Raw genomic sequence first — 23,994 nt, forward strand, 5'->3', positions numbered from 1 at the left:
CCAGCTGCCGTACTTCCTGTATGTGATCCATTCTTAGTAACACAATTCATAGATTTCAATGTTTCCATTTAGGTATTTTAAGTCTATAAACTTCAAAACCATTGCTTCACTTTTCTGAGTCTTTAATAGATTTAATTATTTGTTGCAAGTACTGTTCATTTTATAATTAATAAAGTATAATGTTATTTATTTAAGAAGTATAAAAATTAAGGATTACATATTTTCTAAATGTATATTTTTCAGTTATACATTAACATTAAAAGAAATAAACAACATTCACGATAATGTGCTTTCCCTATTACCTCCTTATTATAATATTTTGAAATACAATTAATATTTATAGAGAGAAAAAAAAAATAATATAACTGTAAACTTTTAAAAATGCGTTAAACTATACAAACAGAACTACTTTAAGCTAATTACTATCTATTCATATTCTTAAGATATTACTGTATTTATTTATAACAGTATAAATAAATACAGTAATCACAAATCCCTTTTAAAATGTTTTCATTTCTTTAACTGATTGGTAAAAATTAAATGATAATACAACAATATTTTCTATTTTTTGATTATAAAACACAGCAATAATTAATGTTTCTAGTACTTAAAGAACATTTTGAGGTTACGCAATTTATATTTTGTAAATAACAAGTGTTGATTAATTGTATTTTTAAAACAAACACTTGATTCAAATATTACAAATACAACTCAAAAATATTCCGTATTATTTTTAATTCAATAGTAAGACTACGATTAATAAAATGCACATTTTTAACGAATGTCAGATAAACAACAATCTAACATACTACAGTAGCAGAAAAAACATTATAGTTTATGTTGCAAAATAGATTGAGATAGGTTATGCCTTATTTTTTTAGTGGTTTTAAATAATAATTAATAGAAATACACCGAGAATAATTAGAACTTTTGTCAAATGTCAATATTTAAACATAAAATTCACGATTTAGATGATATTTTCATCCGTTAATTATCTTCCGAAACATTAGAATTGTATCTACACAAAATACTATTCACGAAGCAAGGTTAAAGTTTTACACATCGGCAACACGGTTTTATTTGTACAAGAAGATGTCAGTAAAGCAAAGACTGGAAAATCTTTCAGTTTATAACTGCATTTTCATTGACAGCGCGACAAAATAATCACAGTGGTCCGGCAACAAACAACGTAGCTTCCAAGAATACTTAAGTTTCCCGGCAGCAAAATGTTCGGGATACACGTCCATACCACATAACTTGCAACAGATTTACCACCGGCTGGCTTACTACACGATTTTTGAAATCACTTCATTATAAATAACTCCGCCGCATTTTGAGGTTTGCACGTTATTTTGATCGGTAACTCACCTGTTCATCCGCCATTTTCGCAGCTTCGTATTATCTACAATGAAGGCAGGATCACATGCTTTAATCTCGACTGCCACAACATGTTATGTAGAAGCGACGTTTTCTATGTCGGAAGCATCAACAACGCCACCTTTATTAACAAAAAAAAATTATCATACCGTTTAACGGATAAAGATGGAGGGATAGTTAAGCCGCGTCTTCACTATTTGAATGATAAAAAATGTGGATGATAATATTAAATTAAACTGGAACGTGTTTAATTAGATTTTATTCTTTAACGAGCTACGTTACTTCGAGAACGCTAGTTATTAATCACTGTCTTTATTCATTACTGATTGTAAACAATCAAAATTAGATTTTTGTTTATATGGTGCAAGAGTAATAATAAAAAGCAAGTATAACGCGGACAAAAAATTTTATTTCTTTCCTTTAAGAAAAAAGAACAAATACAAAACTGAATTTCCTACGTGATATTTTTATGAAAAATTGTTTGTAATTTACACACAAATAAATTGAGGCTTTATTAAATGTATAGTCATCGGTAAACGTGGTAATTCCATTGCTTTATTTTTTAAATATATTTCATTCAATAAATTTTTAAATATTTGTCAAATTTTTTATTATAAAAATAAAAAATACTGTTTCTTATACCAAAATTATACATAAATAATTTGGTATTCATCACATTTGTTTTCAAAATACTTGAGGTTCGAACTGTTTATGACAGTTTAACTATATTAAAAAGATCAATTGGGTTTGGATAATAAGTGATTGACATTAATGATGAATGACTATGCATCTATCTTTTGTATACTATATAGCACTGTGCATGATGATACATAATGCTATATAAATAATAAAATGAGAATATAACATTCAGATTGGGGCCTTCTTGCTTGCCAAAGTAATTCGTAAATATTTATAATATATTGTAAAACTTTATCTCTGACAAAATCATGCATTATTCCATCTTATTAAATAGAAAAGGTATACATTAACTTTAAAATTTTAAATACATTTTCTTATAATTTTGTACATATGTGTGTTACAATACTGTCACCAATATTTAGATAAATTTTGTTATATGTACAATTTATTCAAACGTGGAATAATGCAAATTGTAATAATCTGTTAAAGTGTATCAGGAACTGTACCGTGCAATACAGGTTCTAAAGAAAAAGATAATTAAATGCATATAATAAATCAATTAAAAATATTGCAAATATTACCTAAACTTGAAATTCAAGTATTAATTTTATCAACACATAAAAGCTTTGATCATTAATACTAATATAATATATATGTTGATAGTAAACTTTTTGTACACTGTACATTAAAGTACTTAATCTTCAGAACAAATTTTGTTTTAATTGCACTCGAACTGTTAAAAATGTATTAAATTCAAGGGATAATGATGGATATTTTTTTCCATTAAAATTGTATCTTCTTGCATAGGTATTGTATTTCAAGTATAGCTTTTCCACAGCCTTCATATTATTCTTGTGTAATTAATTTCATACATGAACCTTTATGTTAATATTAACAATAAACATCACAATGTTCTCTTAAAGATACTTCTTTCATAGCATTATTTCGGGTAGTATATGTAACATCCAAATTATGATCAAAACTAAGTTATGTTTTAAACACGTCGGTCATTTTGAAAATTTTAAATTGAATTAAATATCTCAGGTCTTTTGTACTTTATATCCACAAATATTCAACACCATAAAAATATATACGTATATTTTTACATTCCATTATGGAATGCAAGAAACAGCAATATATAATTTCACTACCTATGTATGTACGTATTTAGATAGCTGTAATATAATGAAGTGTGCTTACAAAGAGATTATGTTAATACCTGCCACAATTACTATTATGCTATTTTCTTCATTAAAGTATTTTATGAATTCAGAACATGCTGCATACTACAAAAGTAATGTTTGCACTGGAGTCCCATATATACATACCATAAAGTTATAGAAAATTTTTCATGCCATCATTCTAGCTTAAAAATCACAATTCTTTGTACCCGATTTGACTACATATTGTTTACAATTTTGCATTATTTTTTTTTACCTTCAATGTAAAAATTTTTATATTATTAGAATAATGTACAAGTACTACTTAATACTATCTGTTACTTATGTAATGCAAAAGTGAAGTAACTTCACGTATCTTATCTGTGATAGTTAATTTCTTTCCTTTGTTTTAGCACGTATTCACAATTTAATTCATATGCAAAATCTATGTTGTGTAAAATTTAAAGTACATGTACTGAAATTAATATCAAGAATTACGTACTCATAAGCTTTGCTTCGAATTTTTTAATGTGGTCAAAATATTCGAACCACTTTCGCAGTATTTACCGAAATATATATATGTATATATATTATCATATTTTGTGACAATTTTGAGAATTTATATCGTGTTTACTTTATTGTTTGGTAGACCAATAAGTAAACATACTTTTTAATGCTACTACTAACCGTAGGAATAAAAATAATATCTTCGATTGCATTTTTAAAATCTCGAAAATGACAATTATATATTTCAACTCATATAATATTGTTCAAAACACACTTATAATTTATAATTGAAAAGATGTGACTATCGTTGCTTAAACAAAAATTAAAAAATATGATCTATCCGAGATCATTAGTCAAAACATAATAGTTCCTTCACAGCAGCTAAAATTACCTCAGAGTCACTATATTGCTTTTATATGAATCAATATTTACATCTTGATAAAATGAAAATTTATATTTTAAATGCAAATGGTATTGTATCAATGACTGTGCAGAGGTTATTAGCTTTTCGTTTACTTTTCAATATATAATATGAATTTCATAAAATTAATGTCCATGGAAACTGCTATGTTTTCGATTAACGGCTGTACATCTATAATGCTAAATATGGATATAGTAATTCACATAGCTAGATTTAGAAGATAACGAAGCATGAAAGTTATAATAATCCTCCCACATATCAAGACCTTAGTTTCCACATTCACACCGGATAAGTACTCCAATCAAACGACATTTTACAATCTTCTTACTACAAATTAATTACATTAAAAAAAAAATCATTAATTTACTATAATACAGCTAACATCTTATTAAGTGTATCCAGCCTCCCTAAAAACGTTTTCATTTTGTTTACGTATTGTAAGTCTTTTTTTCATAGTAGTAGGAAAGTGGTCAACTTCTATCATGTCATAGAGCGTAGAAGAATTCCAGATATGGCCAAAGCAAACAATTATTTACATCCATGGGATGTATTTATGTGATTTTAATTATACTGTTCGTTACTAAACGCAGTGCGTCAAGCGCGTATAAATTAATTCGTAGTTTTACGTGTCACCCCATATATCTTATTTTAGAGAATTACTTTTGCTTTTCACAGCAAATAATAAACAAAAATCAATGACCGTGTCTTTTTGAGATTCTGTTTCTTTCTAGGCGCTGTTCACACTGGACACTGATTCTTCATTCTCTGCGTACACTATCGTGAACACATTGAACTCACTAACCACTTGTCTGAAATAAACATATGAATTAAACGTACTCTATTAAGTATAATGATAAACAAGGGATGTTTTATAATTTCATAAGAAATAAAAAAAAAAATACAAATATATAAGCATACACTTTATACATACTATCTTGAACAATATATTATACTTACAATTATATCACAATGAAGGAATATTCATAGGGATGGGTCACTCGAATGCTGTAAAAAATTATTTATCATGTTAGAAAATATCAAGTATATAAAACAAAATACTTTCCTATCGTACTTACGAGATGGAGATCTAGTATCAGATTGATTCACACCTGATGCATTTATTGCTGCAGGCCCAGAAGATCCATTTGATGGATTAAAATTTAGAAAATCCCAAATTAGTATTGTATCATCATGCGATGACGATACTATCTGGAACTCATCAAACTGAAGGCGAAATACACGTCCTGTGTGTTCCTACATAGCAAATATATGTGTATCATTAGTATTATACATAACATAAACATAAAATATATAAAATATCTCACCACTAATGTACGTATACAAAGTGAATTAGTTAAAGCTCGTGGATCTAACGCTGCTACCAAATCCCATACTTTAATCTTTCTGTAACATAAAGAAATAAGGATAATATTAATGTAATAATACAAAGTAGGATATAAGAATACATATACTTTACACTCACCCATCATAAGCTCCACTAACTATGTGCTTGCTATCAAATCTAATACATCTGACCAATTCTTCATGCCCTTCTAGGACACGCAAGCACGCACCACATTCAATATCCCATAATCTGATTGTGTTATCACTGCTGCCACTAACTACTAAGCAGTCCTTATATTGCAAACACGCTATACCCCGTTTATGTCCATTTAATGTTCGCACAAATTCGCAAGAAGATGTTTTCCATACTTTAATAGTCCTATCACCACTAGCAGAAACGATATATTTTTCATCAAAATCAACAACATTCACTGCTGCCCTATGCCCCACTAGTACCCTTCTTAATGCAATTTCCGTTTGTGATGTCATATCCCATACAGCAATTGAACGATCCTAGTTACAATTAATAAATAATATTATTCTTCTCAGTTCATATAATCGCGCAAGATACATTAAAATATGAAATAAAAGTATAAGAAAATGTGGTTAACCTTTGAACAAGTGACCATCATGCCATTATTAAATCTGAGATGTAGAACTGCTTCACAGTGATGTATTAATGTGTTAACCATTTCTCCAGTATTAGCATCCCAAACTCTTACAGTGCTATCAGAGGAACCAGATATTATTGCTTTGTCATCATACTGTAAACATAGGACAGAACCAGTATGGCCTGTTAAGACTTTAATGCACTGTAGTGTACTTCTGTCCCAGATTTTAATTGTATTGTCTCTAAGACCAGAGACTATTTTTTGATCATCATATTGCAAACAGTAAACACCTTTTGAATTTTCACTTCTACAGTTTATTCTTTGAAGATTAAATCTTCCCATTCTCCAATTACTGTCTATACTATCAATATCTTTAACTATTTTAGGGTAAAGAGATCTATAAAAATTGTGATTTGGGTGGCTTTCTCCTGGTCTTGGTTTGAATAAATACTGAATCCTGAAAAAATGAATATATCAATAGATATCATGAAATTAAATTTCGTAGTAAGTGTTAACTAACCATCCTCTCCTTTCTGCAAGTCCCCTCCACACTGAATCAGTCCGAACTTTACGTTCAATTAATTTCTTCCAAAGCATTCCTTCGCTAATTACTCTGTGCCATTCTTTACATACTAATTCAGCAGCAATTAATGAATTAGCATCCAGATAGGAAAGAATGCTTTCTGCCACATGATCCAATCCTTTTTCTAATAACAAAAATACATTTTATGAAACATTCTGCAATGTATTTCAGTATCTGAAGAAAATAAAACTACTCACTTGGTAATAGAGAAATAAAATCTCTCTGCAACATTGGTTTCAAATATGCATTGATGTGTCCATGCTGATAGTGACACATTCTTGCTAATAAGTGTTCAACAAAGTTAACTTGTTCTGGTTCACTCCACTTCTCAAAAAGCTTCATACACACTTCCCTTTCTTGCCCATACTGTGTAGATACTCCTGATGGTAATTCTTTCTTGCGAGTTGGATCATAAAGTATTGTTATTGGATACTGCAAAAACATTGTACAAATTATACATATATAAAAGTAAATTTAACTTTTATCCTAAAAAGGAAAAAAAGGAAGATAAATTCATTTAAAATAAAATATCGCGATTGAAATTTCATAATGTAAGTATAAAAGTACCTGTACCTTAGTTAGTTACTGTATATATGTCATATAATTTAAGGTACATACATAAAAATACTCAGACATATTTTTCAGTATATATTTAAAAATTGTTTAAATACATAATACGACTAGAACATAATATTTACAAGTTACGATATAAAATATTAGCAAAGCTACTATATAGGTGACACATGTATTTTGAGATAGAGTGTAGTATCAGGTTCTTGACCTCAGATAGACCACAGTCTCTTGTATATACAAGACATCAAACGCTCGTAGAAGTTGACGTTCAAACATGCAATTCGTTACTTTGCATTACAATACTTTCTGTTATCACAGATATAATTTATCGATGATCGTAACTCTTACTGACGAACACAAGATAATCAGATCGTGAAATAAAGTTAAATTAAAGATCATTACCAAGACACTTGTAAGTACATACATATTTAGTCATTAAATTAAATTCCTACAAAAACAAAGGACAACAATGCAATAATTCTGTTCGATTTATTAAATGATTAAATGTTTCATTCAAACATTCTGATATAGCAAAAATCTATCGAAATCAAAGAAGAAAAAAATAAATAAAAATAAATTTGTTGAACAACTCGCATTAGCGAGTGATTTGTATAAAGAAAATTGTATCGAAGGACCGTGGCCTGCACTAATCCAATATTTCGTGTCTGACCTACTTGTTAACGCCTTACTACCTCTGGAAGCAAAAACCCTTATAATAGACGCATATCTTGTTAAACGTTTTGCGATTAAAGCTAAACATTCATGCAAGAAAAACTAAACAATCTTAAAATATATTCCTCAACATCGTGATCGCAATGGTATATTATCACTCACCTCTACTATCACTAGTTGTTCTTACATTTTGAAATAAAAAATTATTATGAAATTCCTTTTAAAATTATTACATTCTGATCAATATTGTTGTTGCACGTGTATATTGTACATACAACGATCCTTCGATTCGAGATATCGTGATCACTCGACTGTAAAAGGTAGCATAGCAACATTGAAGAGCTCTGGCGACCGAGGAGTACCTCGATCACCTGAAAATGTTTCTCCGCGTTGCTCCCAGGATAACGGGATCGCGAACTCGTGTCGAATCTATGCTCTTTGTATCTCTTTGTCTTCGTAGCCTTTAACGTGTCCCCCTATATTTTAGCAAATAATCACCTGAAACGAAGTATGTTCAACGACGAACGTCATACATCAAATACTTTCGTAATAAAATTAACAGGAAAAATATATATAGAACGAATACATATACATATACATGTGTGTATGCATATATATATATAAAACTGATAAGTTAATATTTTTTTATTCGTTTTTACAAGATCGATAACGATTGTCGATAGCAAAGATAATATTCTCATATTGATGATGACAAATCATACAGGCGTTACTTCGAAATACCAGCCGATATAATCATTGCCCGTCTGCACGAGTATCGGATTACAAAGGAAAGACAATCAAGAACGAGTTGTAGAAAAAGAGTATATGTGTGTCTGTATATATATATATCTCTCGCGGTTTCCATCGTTTTCTTCGTCAATACCTTTTTACCGTTTATCGATAATAAATATTATAGGAATGTTTGAATCGATGCACGACACATTTCCGTGCACATGAACTGGCCGGACTAGGAAAAATATTTTTCTACCGGTGTAACATAAAACACGTTTACGAACGGAAACACAGAATTTACGGTAGAAAAAGCATATAAAGAACCCGTTTCTCGACACTTGCAACAATGAACCGTGAAACACGAGAATATTTCGAAATTTCCTGTCGTCCTTGATTATTAATATATATAGCGCTAAATTTCAGAACACTACTCTCTCTCTCTCTCTCTCTCTCTCTCTCTCTCTCTAAATATAAAACAAAGAACAAAAAAATGCACACACATTCGAGGAGAACGAGTTTCAAGAATACGTAAAAAAATTATCATATATCCGGTCTTAAAAGACGATCGTAAATTCATAATCGCGATGTATCGCTTCCTCGTTGTTCTCAAGTACCTGTTTCTTTCTTTTCTTTTTTTTTTCCTTTAAATACATTAAAACTGACGATAGAATGATAAAGAAATTAAAAATGCGCATGGTAATGTAACAAGAAATGAAACCGGAATGATGAGTCACTGGCACTAAATAAGAGAGGTAATACTCTTTTTTTTCGGCAAGTCACGTACTTCTGGACAACACAATACAGAGTTCATTTACATTGAGCGACGATAGAATATTTTAATAAGATATGGAGAGGCAGGATTCGGATAATCGTAATAATAAAAATTAATTAAAATATCGGTTTCATTATGGTTTAATTTCACTTTAGAATTGCGTAAATATAAGGTAATATACTAAGAAGAAAATAATATTCCAGAAAGAATGGTTTTCTTTTATCTACATACACCTATGTATTCAAAGCGTTTCGTTCTACACAGTAAAAGGTGAATTGTTAGAAGTGATACTACTTAAATTCACAAGACCTTCTGACGCAAGGATTGCAACCTATTCCTTTTTCTCTAGCACGAACGGTCTACCCAAGGTACATGTGTTGCGGTTCAATTTTAACACAATACACGCGTAGATGGTGTACTTAATTCCTTACGCGTATAGACAATCGTTTTATGTTTTACCTTCATGAAAATTAAATATCCCTACAACGGATGGTTTATTATACTTCTTTACTAAGAGAGAATATATTGTTTGTTTTTCTCTTTCTCGTCGTAATAATGAAAAATAAAAACTGGATTGAAATGTTCATATACATTATTAGACATTTTTGGCATACATCCAATTGCATGGACAAATCAATATCACCGTAACGTTATGTGATAAAGATGAGCAATAAATATCAACTATTAATTATCATAACAAGTGTTCTATAATTGTACGAAAGATTAATGATAACAGAGATCTTGTTCGATCGTTTGTTATTTACGCGAATGTAACGTAGCTTAGCGCAGAACTATGAAAGAAGCGCTAAAAAAAGGTAGGGGATCGCAAAAGAGGAGAAACAAGAGAGAAAGGGTGAAGAGGGAGCTAAAACATTGATTATGTAGTAAGTTGTTCTCAGACTGCCAAGCTTGAAAATTAGACTTATGTTCAAATGAACTGTCCTTTGTTCTGGTAACAAAGACGATGATGTCCGATAAAATGAAACTATTATCAATTAAATATTAACTTACGAATAAATTTTATGTAAAAGTAAGTATATTGTATATGTCAACTTTCGTAGAAATACGATTAAAACACATGAACTTAATAAGTGACCTATTAATCGAATTTGATCTCACATTAATCTGGTAATAAATTCATTACATTTAAAATTGTAAATATTTTTATATTGTGTACAATATAAATACTACAATGTTTACGAGACAAATTTAACAATGCCAGTCATTCGATGACATGCATAACAAACATAATTCACACAAATCACATTTTGTTCAAATAAAAGTATATATATCAAGTCATATTGACTAATAAATGTTTTCTATGGTTTTTAACCAAACCGAAATATATTTATTATCCTACAAATATGGTAATATATAACGATACATATTCCATTAAAGAATATACCTAAAAATGATGCAACCTTAATTTTTATGGAGATAATAAAGTAACTGTCACTATTAGATGTACGTAAATATCTGCATATAAGAAGTTTAGAGAAATGACCACAATCATCATGTATAGTATACAATCGGATCTTATAACCTCTCATACACAAGATATGTGTTCGATCAATGATTTTCATTAGAAGGTACATATAAAAAATGTAAGCCTTATAAAAATTAACGGTTGATCGCAAAATATTAGCGAATTTCTCCATCATAAGGAAACATAAGATGGCGGTAGGTTTCGGATCAAAAATACTAATATATGTTGCGTACCTGAAGATTCGTGTTTGCGTCTTCAATAATCTCATCCGTTTCCATGTTCATCATTTTCACACACAACTGGCACAATATCGTTGATTTAGGTGGTGGAAGTAGGTCAATTTGGCGGAATGTTCTTGGAAAAAGTATAAAACACCGTTTGAACACTAGCGTTTGACTATTCAACACGACCGACGACGCTCATGAGCTTCGCCATGTACAGGAAGTTGAGACAACATTTCACCAACACAACAGCTCGTAAATAACTATGTCACTTCACAGTGCTGAGAAACCTGATATAACTCTTAATTTATATGGAATAAATGTGCTAAAGTACTTTCTACATGCGAACAATACACGAAATGTGACGTTAATTTTGCTTATGAATATACAAGATACCCAGATAAATTCAGAAATTCACAAAGATGTGCACGATCAACTGCCAAAATAAAAAGTTTACCGAGAAGCACTAACACCATCGACTTGACCACTGCTCCTGTTTAACTGAAACGAACTTGATGGCGCACCATACGCAAAATTTTCAAAATGGCGTCTATGCGCAATATACTAATTTCTATGTATTCACGCACCTTTTCGTGGCGCCATTTTAAGCAATTTCAAAATTCTTGTTTTCGTTAAAATAGGTTCTTTTTATTGAATACCTTAGTACTTTTTAAGAACACAAAGTATATATATACATGTATATATATATATACAGTACATTCATAAAAATGTATATATTTATATTATTTTGCTACATTTATAAATATACAAAAAGAAAAGTTAATGTATAAAATAAAACATAGTATTGTTGAAAGTTTTAAGTTATTGTAATAGTTTTAATACTGTAATCTTTCTCTCATTAAATCCACTTGATTTGCTCGTTTCTGTTCCTTGTATATTCCAATTGAATTTGAAGGGTAAGGGCAGCATATGGTTTATGGCATATTTGTGAGTCTAATGGTGGGTAATAATGTCTATAACACATATATGCCAAAAAGTATCCTATTACTGAACCTGCAACTACATCTAAAATTTTGAAAATTAGAATATTTACTTCTACAACAAAAAATATGATTATTTTATCTTGTTTACCTTGCCAATGATGATGATAATCACAAGTTCTACTTAGTGCAATTACGAGAGCAATACAAATTGGTAACACAAATGCACATAATTTCCATGACTGTCCTTTGCCTACCAGACTAAATGTATGCAGTTTACCAGCTACATATAGTGCAATGAAACCAAAACTTGCAAATGCAACTAAAAAGTAAAGAATTATTGTGATGAAATATAAATATTTTTATTTAGAAAATATATACTTCATCCTTTAACATACATGAGGAATGTCCACTTGGAAATGACTTTTTTCCATCTCTTATAACAACTGGATTTCCATTACATTTAAAATCTGGATTTGTTTGTCCATCAGGAAAGCATCTCCAAAAGAAATCTGGTCTAGGACGGCCTATTAAAAATATGTTATGCATTATTAAAGTTACAGATAATACTGCTTGATAAGTGTCAATTTTATCTCTATAAACTAAGAAAATACAAAAAATAACTACAGCAGGCATTATGAATACCAAGGGCTGAAAATAAACATAAATTATTTATACACTTGAAATTGAACTATAATTTCAAAATAAAATTTCACATATAAAATACATTACCCATAATAAAGTAGTTGGAACATATGAATCAGTTCTTGGGTTTTTATATAACCATAATTCATCTTCATGAATTTTTCTAGAAAATGGTTCTGCCTTTTCTAATACACTACATGTAAAAATATGTATGTATATGTATATATATATTCACACAAAAAGTACATACATCCTCTTTACTACATATGCAAAAACTAACTTACATAAACAACCCTGCCAAGGCAATTCGCAAGAATAAGTCAAACCAATATTCTGTTAATAAACCTTTACCACGTGTAATAGCCATTATGAATTTGAAGTGATGATAGTATAAATATTATACAAATGTATGTAAACAAATAGTAAATTACACAAATTCAGATGATTCATTATTCTAATATACAAATGTATACACAGTTGCACTAATTAATGAGAATTCATTGATTTAACATCAAAATCTGAAAAATGTATATATTTAATTGTTACAGAAACAACATTAGAAATTTATAAACTACTCATCTTTCATCACTAACCTTTCTCAACAAATTGTAATGTTTTTTGTACAAAAATGACTATTAGTCAAGCATTTACAAGACTTTTTCTAAAGAATTTATAGTAATATATTAAATATATATTTCAATTGTACACAGTATTAGAACTTCAATACAGGAGGCATTAACTTTTAGCTACACCATTCCGATTTGAATACCAACATTCGATTTGATATATTGCTGTCAAAAGGATTGTATCTATTGCTTTTACCATAATCGCAGTCTATAGCACACTTAAATTTTTTGTTGGAAATCAGGCTTTACCATAATATATAGTACATTAAAAATCGAATGTTTAGGTTTATCTGAATATTTTCCATGTAAGAAATGAATAATGCTTTATTTACGAGTTATTTATAAAAATTACTTCTAGGGCAATTAAAGAAACTTTAGAAAGACAAAATTTAGCTTAACTTTCCAATTGTCGATTGGTTGATTAAATACATCATAGGCGTCAGTGGGCATTTGTCGTTCTGAATACATATTATGCGCTACATAAATTAGAATTACATGTACCTACCTACCTATATATGTTTTCTTTATTTAATTTTTTAATTTTTGCATTTTATCATGTTGCATATTACTTAAATCGATACGGAACAACTATTTTTTACTTACAAAATAATTATTTTGTAATCGATGTAGTATAGGTATCTATAGTCTCATGATGCTTCTGCTTCCCATGTGTTTTTGTGTTTTCTTGCGTTAGATTACAGTACATTGTTTTTTCTTGTTTAAAATAGAATTGCATATCACTGCGAAATAATTGATGTTGTGATATTACGACTTAAAATGCGTAGTTTGATATGCAATAAAGGTTAGTTTCGTGATAGAAATATTCACTTAATATAATTTGTGTAATGAGAATAATTATTTGTATATATACATATATGTATAAATTTTACTCTAAATGTTTTCATTTCTTATATTACTTAATAATTTCTCATTGTTATATATTATAAATTAAGTTCTTTGAAAGTACCAAGTAGTTTTTATCTTTATAAATAATTAATATTATGATAATCGTTAATTATATAATAATCCCATTAATTCCAGTGATATTCAAGATATGAAATAACAGATATGTGAGAAAATCTGTAAATGGTGGCAGTACTATTGGTTGAAAGAATCAAATATATTAAGTATAAGTAACTTAGTAATGTTAACATCAACATCAACAATGCCTTCCACATCGATAAACACTTCTAGAATACCAAGTCCTACCAGTGATACATTTGATGATAATCCAAATAGATTAACTACATATTTGCATCAGCTTGCTGGATGCTATGAAACTGAAATTAATGTGCTTGTAAAGGATCATTGCTATGCTCGCCCATGGAATTGGAAACCAGAGAATGTTTATGTAAAGCCAGTAAAAAAGTTGTTTTTTCCAAAGAAAAATTTATCAACGTAAGGAATAAGAATAATAAGATTGTAAATATAATTATTAAGCTTAAAACTAGATTATAATTGTTTATACATTAGGGAAAAAGTTACTCAGGATGAAGAAATTAATATAGAAGAAGATGGCAATGAACCATTAATACCACCAATAGATTTTACAAGAGCTAGACATCAAATGGATGAACTACAACGGTTAGCAAACTTTGCTCGGCCAGATGAAAATGAAGATTGGGAAGAGAAACTGGATAAAATTTTATGGACACCTGTTCAAAATCGAATATTTACCAAAGTGCTTAAAATATTGAATTCAGAAAGACTTGCAAGGTTAGCTAAAGTAAATAATTCAATAGAACCAATTTATCGACGGACATCAGTTGATACAGCTGCAAGAAGATTTCGAGAAACATTGGCATCAGCTGGTTGGGATTGGAGACTTGCACAATGGTTGCATAATTTATTGTTTGATCACCTACCCCAAGAATATCTTGGAATTTATCTTGACATACTACAAACTTTAAGACTGAAAATTCCTCAACTTATTGATAAGATGATTGCTGTGCAACCAAATATCAATGCAAAAACAGGTTCTATAACATGGGAAACCCTTGGGTCACTTCTCAGACGAACATGGGATCCAGTTACTTTAAGTTTAAATAGCAACAGACTTGTAATTACATTTTATTATATAATTTACTGCAATATATTTTATGTCTATCTTATAATGAATATAATTCTTATTCTTATTGCAGAAAAAATTACCAGGAAACCCAATTTTAATAATTGTACCTTCTGGAGTTGGATCCAATATTTCTACAAGGCAGCATAAATGGATTTCGCAATTAGGAGCTTTAGGAATGGTTGTTACTGTTCATACACATTTGGGTTTAGCAGCTAATAGAATGACTATGATGGTGTGCATTGATCAATTAGTTCAAGCTACTAGAACTAAAATACAAGATATTAGAAGTGATTGTCCTGGTCGACCTATAATTCTTGTTGGTTTTAATACAGGCGCCGCTCTTGCATGTCAGGTATAATGTTTGCGTCGATATATATTGATGTAACTTGAAGTGTTCAGTACTAACATCTGATGTTTGTAGGTGGCACAAATGGAACATGTAACTGCAGTTATTTGTCTTGGGTTTCCTTTTACAACAGTTGAGGGAAAAAGAGGTGCACCCGATGATACATTAATGGATATTCGATGTCCGGTAATGTTTGTCATAGGACAAAATGCTACACTTGTAAGACCTGATGACTTAGAAGACCTTAGAGAAAAAATGATGGTTGAAACGAGTTTAGTGATAGTTGGAACTGCCGATGATCATTTAAGGATATCTACTGCAAAAAAAATATCAGACGGTATTACGCAAAATATGGTAGACAGATGTATTTTGGATGAAATTGGAGATTTTGTAGGCACTATTCTTTTACAACCACATCCATTACCATTAAGATCAACGTCACTGTCAAATTACGAAAATAAAAACAATAGAAAAGAGCCACGAAAACGGAGAAACTCAACAAGTAGTTCTGTTGAAAGTGAACCTAATTCTCCCACTATAAAAAAATCTCGACCAAATACACCCATTTCATCGGTAGTATCTGTTGGACAAAATACACAGTCAGGTACAATTTCACGAGTAGGAGCATTTGGTACGCAACCAAACTTAATTGCAGTGAGCGGAGCACATACAAATCATACACAGACTGTAAAACGGAAACCTCGTGTTATTGGTAATCAAAAGGGTCATTTTATGGAGCACTTAATAACGTCCAGACTTTCCGGACAGGTAACTTTTTGACTTTACTTATAACTTTAATTAGAAAAACATACAATAATTTGTACTTTTTCAGTCAAATTCGAGTTCAGATAATGGCGGTATAACGTTAAATATTGGTTCACTAGCAAGTTTAGCACCAATTGGTCCAATACGTTTAGCCCCAGCATCATCAGGTCAAGCTGTAACTACAGCAATTAAAAATATTTCTAAGTCATCAATTGTGTCAACTAAAGTGCCTAAAATTGTACCAACAAATGTGCAATTACAGAACGTTTCAAAAATGAAAGCAATTGTATCGACGAATAAAGCTTTTTCTAAAGTAATATCAAACAACTATAGGCATTTCAATATTCCTGACAAGAATGGAGATACAAAACTAGTTAATGTTTTAACAACATCAGGAAATCAAATTAGAGTTAATACTCCAACTACTGCAGGTAAATTTCATATGTTAAATTGTACTTTCTGCATTTTATCGATTCTTACTTTATATAATATATGTATATTTATCTTTCTTTTATAGCGGTACATAGTAAACCTGCGATTGGTACATCAAATGGAACTTTATCAAATATTTTACAAAACGGCAAAAATTCTCTTACTCTCACTACTAGCTCATCGTCCGCGCGTATATCTGCAGCTTCCAGTATTTTACTAACACCAAACAATTCTGTGGCAACTAGTGTAGCATCAACCACGTCGTCGATATCAAAAGGTAGAATATTATTATCTAATCAGCTACTAAATAATTTGTCTACATCATAATATTATTTAATTCTTAATCAAATGTATACGATCTTTACAAGCATAAAACTATTAAGTTTTAAACTTCAGAAAATATTATACAATTGACGCAAATTATTATTAATTTTGAAGAAGTATTGTGGATAGTGAAGTCTTAGCAGTATAAAATAATTTTTTTTAAAAAGAAGTGATACTTTTTTCCAATAGTAAAAGTAACCTTATTTTCTAAATTTCATAACAATTTTTGTATATGTGTATATAAAGATTATACAACTGTAAAAAAATATCGAAATATATTTGATATATTCATATAAAAAACTTGGAAAATGAAAATAAAATTGAATTGTCAAATTTACTTCAAAATAAACATGACCTAAAAAATAGTGATTAAGATAAAACACATAAATACAATAAGAAAGCATAAAAACTTGAGTAGCAAAATAAATTCCTAAGTATTTAGCATATAGTGATTAAAAGAACAAGAGCACTGGAAGGAAGCATTCATGTCATCTATCAACATATTTATCAAAGTTTATATCATACAAATTTCTATTATGTAAGTTTTTTATTGTATATGTATAACATTAGTATTAGAGTTTTTATCTAACACATTTCTTGTTAGTATCATTATACAGTAATATTTTTGATTCATCAGATAATTTCGGATTTATATGTTTTTATAATTGCTGTGTCCCTATTTAAAGATATACATCTTTATATGATGTTATATGGAGCATATCTATGCATATGCAAAGACAAAACATATTGTGCATGAACACCATTGGTATAACAAAATTAGTTTTTTTATAAAGTGTATCTATTTTAGATAAAAATTATTCTATTTATGTTTTTGGGATTGTATAGATGAATCATGAGTTTTAACCTTCCCACATTTTTTAATATAGAGTAATTAAAATAGTTTAATTAATCTAATAGATATTATTTTTTCTTTTATTTTAAATGTACATATCTTTGTTCAGCATGTGATGTAACATGTGTCCAAATGTAGCATGTATTTATATTATTTTACATTTAATATAAGTTTATATTTAAATACATTTAAAGTAATATGTTATAAATATATTACTACTCTTCTTTATTTTGTGTTAAATAAACATTTTTCCATGTAATTTGAATTTATTTGTCTCCTTATCCCAGTCCCATTTAACTCTCACTGTGTGCAAGTAGTTAAATTGAAAATATTTAAATGTTTATTTAATACTTTTTTAATCAACTGTTTTTTTATTACATTATACTACTTGTACTTTATATTTGCACATATTTTACATTATAAAGCAAAATAATTAATTAAATGTTACCAATATATCGTTTGAGAATCCTCTTGGTTTAAAATGCAACATTCTTAAAAATAATATAATTTCGGAAATATATTACAATGTCCTTAAATATTTGATGATCATTTTAGTGATACAAAATCAAAATATTAATTTACATATTTCATTATGTTTAATAGAATTTTGCATGATTTATATTACACTCATAATCATCTCTGAAGATATATTTACAGAATTCATGTAGCAAAATATGTTTATCCTTGAATGGTGTTCAACACAGTGAATTATTTACTAATTTATATTTTAAAAAATTGTTGAAACATACATATGTGTTTTATAGTGATGGACGACATGGCACCAACAAGTAGCTCTTCGCATGTGATGCTCAGTTCTGCTCATTCATTGGACACATTCAAGATGTCACAATTACCTCGACAAGTAACAACCTGTAATAACAACGATAACTCTCATAATACATCATGTGGGAATATAATTATGGTTGAAAGTTCCCTTAATGCTAAACCTGCTTGTTCATCAGTGATAGTACCATTAAGCAGTCATAGCACAGGAACTATTTTACCACTGTCTAACAAACTAAAAGTTACACATAAATCTACTAAAACAATGCCAAAGATTACAGTTAACACATCTAATTTACAAAGAATTCATAAACCTCAAACAGTACAGAAGAATTCTCTTGTAGATGAGATTGATGATGAACTAGGAAACATACTAGACATACCAATAATCTTTGCAAAAGATGATGATAATTTAAATTCTATTGAGAAAAATCCATCTTTATCTCAAGCTATACCTATAGATGTTCGTGAAAAGAGCACACCTAAATTAAGCAGTAATACTAAAGTTGTTCTGATAAGTAACAAACAAGATAAGTTACAACAAACAACTAACAAATTTGTGACACCCACCCAAACTATTATATGCCCTAATGTAGCTGTACAAAATTTAAATCATGTAATATTGCAGACAAAATCTCAAAATCCTACTTTATCCAAAACTAAAGCTACAATTCCAATACAAACTCGTTCAAATCAACCCACTGTTAAATATACAAAAATAATTTTAGCAAAAAGAAATTCTCAGTTAGCCCATCAAAATGATAAAAATGAACAAGTCATTGTAACAAAAACAATCGACAAAATTAATACACCTAAATTGCTAAATTTTGATAAAAATGAACATAGGTATGCACAAATCGCACCAAAACAATCAACAAGGAACGAAAATAATATTCTGGATGAAGCATTAGAAATAGAAGATGCTATAAAAATGAATATTATAGAACGTAAACATATACCTGTGCAGAGAGTTGATTTACCATCACAAACAATTGACAATGTTAAGGAAATATTGACTGAAACAAACTTAAATGTAATTGAAGAAAGTAATTCAGAATGTACCAAAATCGATGATGTAATAAACTTGCAAATATAAAATATTTCGTTTCAACTGAAAATGTATATCTGTACCGAAAGTAAATACAATGTAAATGCAGAATTTGTGGTTTATAAAAACAAATTATGATTATTATAAGCACAGGTATTCATTTCATTATCAAGTCTTGTAATTACATTTTATTGTTTAATCTCTGCTTGAAAATAATATTTATTTCATATTTAGGAAATTTAGCACTATAAATCTAATACGCTATTTAAATCAACAAAATAATTATAAATATTAATTATAATTATTTACAAAATACGCACAGTGTTAGATTAGTACACTTCGTTTCATTCTTGTAATTTGTGTTATATGCAGTATTAACTATTGTAAGTCTTTATAAAAATCTATGTATCCATTTGCAAATAATTCAGTATTATTTATAGTATTAATATATTCTTTAAATTCGCTATTTATAAACTGATGATGTGTTGTTGTTGCTTTCTTGGAACTTCTTCTCTTTTTGGGAATTGGTACTGCTGGTTTAAATACAACACCAGTGGGATCAAATTCAGTGTAAAGTTCTTCTGGAGTACTGGAACAAATAAAATAAATTTTAATTGTATTACACACAACTGTGTGTTAACATTAAAATTAAAAACAAAAGCATAGAAAGTACTTAAACTTACAGTTTTGCAATTTCTGGAGATAAACTGCCTTCACCAGTTGGTGGCACACCCCAAGCTATGTTTTTTGCCATCTTTTGTACTGTACTGTGATAATGTCGCTAATAGTAACAAAATAAAAGCATGTTCAACGATATATACGCTTAGACTCAATAGGATTATATGTATTTATAACATATGTAAATATATATACTTGTAAAGCTGCGAGTTCCCATAATGCTGTGCAATGAGCATTGCAACACTCAGGTTCTTCTAGCTCTGCTTGATAAAAACCATCTCCACTAGAACAATCAGTATCCAACAGAATATTTGCTGCTCTTCCAAGTTCTTTTGATAAATGCTACTACACGACTTTGAGTGATTCTTTTTCTTCTATTAATTAAAGCTTGAAGTAAAATCTTTATAAGAATTTCTGTCTCAGAATGAGTTCTACCACAATGGATACTAAATAAGTTTTTGTATAAATGTGCATAAAACCTGTATAAATACCACACAAATTATAAATTTAATCTTATCTTTTTTCTTTGTAATATTTATTGTTTTTCAGTGCAAACCTGTATGGGTCAAGATTTAATGCTGAACCTTGTCCTGACAATATTGTAAATACACATTGAATGCAATGTAACTGATCTTTCAAACTTAAATTACCCTCTTCCATTAGCTTATCTATAACAGTTACTAAATCTTGATAAAAGTCTAAGTTTAGGCAATGTGCAAACCTGTAATTATTGGATATTATTAGATATCATATAATTTAAGGTGGAAGTATGTTAAGTTAAAATTTATCATACTTTGCCAATCCTTCCAAACAAATGGACAAAATTTTACTATTTGGGGCTTGTTTTAAAATTCTAAAGTAAATTGTAAATACTACACTTGTTATTTCAGTAAGTAGTTTTTGTTTAGACTGTTTATTTTCTTCTGCTTTGGTTTCACGTAATTCTTTTTCTACTTTCTCCAGATTCTTATCTTTCTTCCTTTCTCGTTTACTTAAAGCAAGAATTCTTTGTTTATGAGACATAAGTTTTTTTTCTTTAGCCTCTTCTTCTTTCTCTTTATCTAAATTTACATCTTTTATACGAAGAGAAAGAAGTACAGATATAACCTCAGAATGAACTGAATGTGCTTTTAATTTTATGTATTGATTTAACTTACGTACAATCTGAAAGATTTAATAGCACATATAATATCCATAAAATTCAATTTAAATAGGATATAATTATTTAAATGTCTTACTTTAAGAGACAATTCAGCACGCTTGTCTGTTTTAAAAATATGAGAAAAGCATTTTAAGACTTCTTGTCTTACAGTCTCATGTTTATTATCCAAAAGTGGTAGGAGAAAATTTGCTATATTGACAGAATAATTAAAGTAGGTATTAGTTACTATAAGATCACACATGCATGTCACTGCAAGTTTTCCTAATTCAATTTCTTGTTCTTTTATTTGTCGTGCATCACCCTTCTTCCTTCTTAGTACATTACACATTCTTTCTAATTTTTGCAGATAAGACCTATAATATCTTAGCAATGTAGTTTCATAATTCTGTAATGCAAATGTTTCTTTCTTCACTAAAAAATAAAAAAATATATAAAAATGAAAAATAAACAAGCAACTACAATTTATGACAACCATATATCATTATGGTTACATACATTTTACATCTTGTGGAATTTGATGAATCTGATAAGATGGCAACAAATCTTTAAAAACTTCTAGTAGAGAAACAGTTGCTAATTTTCTCACAGTAATATATACTTCTGGATCATTTTCTTCCATTAATTCTAACAGTGTTTTAAAATTTTCACATCTGGTTTCTGGTGTTTCTAGAAGAGTGCTAGATAGTAATCCTATTTTCAAACGTTTAGATCTCAATACCTCTTTACGACATGCTAAAAGATCTATCATAGACACAGGTTTTTTATTTACATCTTCTTTCCCATCAAGCAAGCTTGATTCTATTTCCATGTTATTATCTTCAGCATCATGTTCCTCATTACTATCTTCATCATTACTTTCTTCAATTAACCTTTGTTCTATAATTCCATTTTCAGTTTTTGTAGGAAGTAACATACGAACTTTCTTCATATTATCTTTCTCAGTTACTTTTGACATACTATTTTCAAACCTTTCTTCCAATGTTTTCTCTTTCTCTTTTTTCTTCTTATTTTTCCTTTTATCATCATCTGTTCTAAAATAAACATATTTTATGATAATTTTAATTTAAAATACAGATGTTAACAATCAGAGAATTGATATTTGAACATACTCAATTACACGTATTTGTTTCAATAGATTATAAGATTTATTAGAGATAGCTTCTCTTAAGAATACTAAATCATCTTTTTCAACCATATTCATAAGGTCTTCACCATGATCACTTTCTTCTTCTTCCACAGTTTCTGCATGGTGAACTGTTTTTTGAACTTGCCTTTTTGCTGGTTTATGACGTCTTGTTTTAAGTTTTCCTTGACGTGTAAGTTTAGTTCTCTTTTGATTACTTCTTTTAATAGCACTAACTTTAAGCTTTTTCTATTTTATTAACCGTACAGATAAAATATAGATTAGTGTGATAAGTTAAAGTCATAGTAAATTTAAAATAATATTTGTCACAGTCTTTAAAATAAATGACATTAGTTAACATGTATATGTGAATAGGTTAATATTATTATTATTTTTAAATAAAGTGAAATAATTTTTACTTACTGCCATTTTTACGTAGTTTTAATGATTTTTAAGTGAAGTTATCATAAATTGAAATAACTAGGTAATTATTACTTCTTTACAACCAAGATATCATTCTTATGATAACAACATCCTTCTATTTTGTCAACACGTGTTTTTACATACGAAACACGCCACGTTATAATAGAGTTGTATACGAATATTGTTGTGAAAGTAATAATTTTTTCTAAATAAATATTGAAAATTATTTTAATAAAATACAAAATTATTTTTCAGTAATTTCTGTTATTTATTAAACTATACTATTTTTTAGAACATTATTAATATATTACCAACATCCAGTGTACATGTGATTGCGGCGAATGCATGTACGAATACAGTTTATAATTTAAATGTTTTATTAAAAATACAATTGCAGTTAAACTTTAATACCGAGTCCTTAACTTTTTAAAACTTTATATTTATAATTACATAAGTTTCATCATACATAATTAAAAAAATATGTTAAAATGTGTACAAAAGTGATATAGTATACACAATGGCGTGTTACGTGCGAAGTGTATTTCGGTATTTTGAATTGATTAAATATCTTTTAAGTAATTAATGTAATATTTCGTATTATTGTAAGAGTTTTCGTTAAACATCAGTGCAAGGTAAGTCGTTACATTTATTTATAAATTTAAAGTGTGTCACAAAT

The 23,994-nt window shown here is 28.9% G+C and overlaps 5 protein-coding genes across 6 annotated transcripts in view; 1 reads left to right on the forward strand and 4 right to left on the reverse strand.

Annotated features, from left to right (window-relative positions):
* Positions 1 to 4,588, reverse strand: part of LOC108573830 (exportin-7) — a 9,786-nt gene extending 5,198 nt beyond the window's left edge. The window contains exon 1 of the mRNA XM_017936308.1: positions 4,537 to 4,588. Within this exon, the coding sequence (XP_017791797.1) occupies positions 4,537 to 4,588 (52 nt within the window). The remainder of the gene's footprint in view (positions 1 to 4,536) is intronic.
* A 157-nt stretch (positions 4,589 to 4,745) lies between these two features.
* Positions 4,746 to 11,282, reverse strand: LOC108573870 (beta-TrCP). Of its 2 annotated transcripts, XM_017936353.1 has the most exons (9): positions 11,111 to 11,282; positions 6,840 to 7,074; positions 6,580 to 6,766; positions 6,060 to 6,516; positions 5,588 to 5,961; positions 5,430 to 5,508; positions 5,214 to 5,358; positions 5,062 to 5,109; positions 4,746 to 4,913 (listed from the first exon to the last, which is right to left on the reverse strand). In XM_017936353.1, the coding sequence occupies exons 1-8, from the start codon at positions 11,162 to 11,164 to the stop codon at positions 5,099 to 5,101; spliced, it is 1,542 nt and encodes a 513-aa protein (XP_017791842.1). In that variant the 5' UTR covers positions 11,165 to 11,282; the 3' UTR covers positions 4,746 to 4,913; positions 5,062 to 5,098. The 2 variants fall into 2 exon arrangements, with proteins under 2 accessions (XP_017791842.1, XP_017791841.1); XM_017936352.1 differs by lacking the exon at positions 4,746 to 4,913 and having other exon boundaries at positions 5,064 to 5,109; positions 5,181 to 5,358.
* A 675-nt stretch (positions 11,283 to 11,957) lies between these two features.
* On the reverse strand, positions 11,958 to 13,051 carry LOC108573867 (phospholipid phosphatase 5). The gene is made up of 5 exons (XM_017936348.1): positions 12,969 to 13,051; positions 12,772 to 12,877; positions 12,438 to 12,690; positions 12,191 to 12,361; positions 11,958 to 12,124 (listed from the first exon to the last, which is right to left on the reverse strand). Exons 1-5 carry the CDS (start codon positions 13,049 to 13,051, stop codon positions 11,958 to 11,960), a joined length of 780 nt encoding a protein of 259 aa, XP_017791837.1.
* A 1,403-nt stretch (positions 13,052 to 14,454) lies between these two features.
* On the forward strand, positions 14,455 to 19,980 carry LOC108573866 (KAT8 regulatory NSL complex subunit 3). The gene is made up of 7 exons (XM_017936347.1): positions 14,455 to 14,708; positions 14,784 to 15,369; positions 15,452 to 15,733; positions 15,803 to 16,495; positions 16,560 to 16,923; positions 17,010 to 17,201; positions 18,866 to 19,980. The coding sequence occupies exons 1-7, from the start codon at positions 14,455 to 14,457 to the stop codon at positions 19,978 to 19,980; spliced, it is 3,486 nt and encodes a 1,161-aa protein (XP_017791836.1).
* Positions 19,981 to 20,310: 330 nt separating this feature from the next.
* On the reverse strand, positions 20,311 to 23,396 carry LOC108573831 (nucleolar complex protein 3 homolog). The gene is given in 10 exon segments (XM_017936309.1): positions 20,311 to 20,521; positions 20,616 to 20,713; positions 20,806 to 20,938; positions 20,940 to 21,089; positions 21,167 to 21,331; positions 21,404 to 21,774; positions 21,849 to 22,183; positions 22,268 to 22,803; positions 22,882 to 23,144; positions 23,319 to 23,396. Coding segments are annotated over 10 exon segments (2,268 nt in total). The 5' UTR covers positions 23,325 to 23,396.
* Positions 23,397 to 23,994: the final 598 nt, after the last annotated feature.

The sequence above is a fragment of the Habropoda laboriosa genome, unplaced genomic scaffold (assembly GCF_001263275.1).
Source record: "Habropoda laboriosa isolate 0110345459 unplaced genomic scaffold, ASM126327v1 scaffold111, whole genome shotgun sequence".
NCBI lineage: Eukaryota > Metazoa > Arthropoda > Insecta > Hymenoptera > Apidae > Habropoda > Habropoda laboriosa.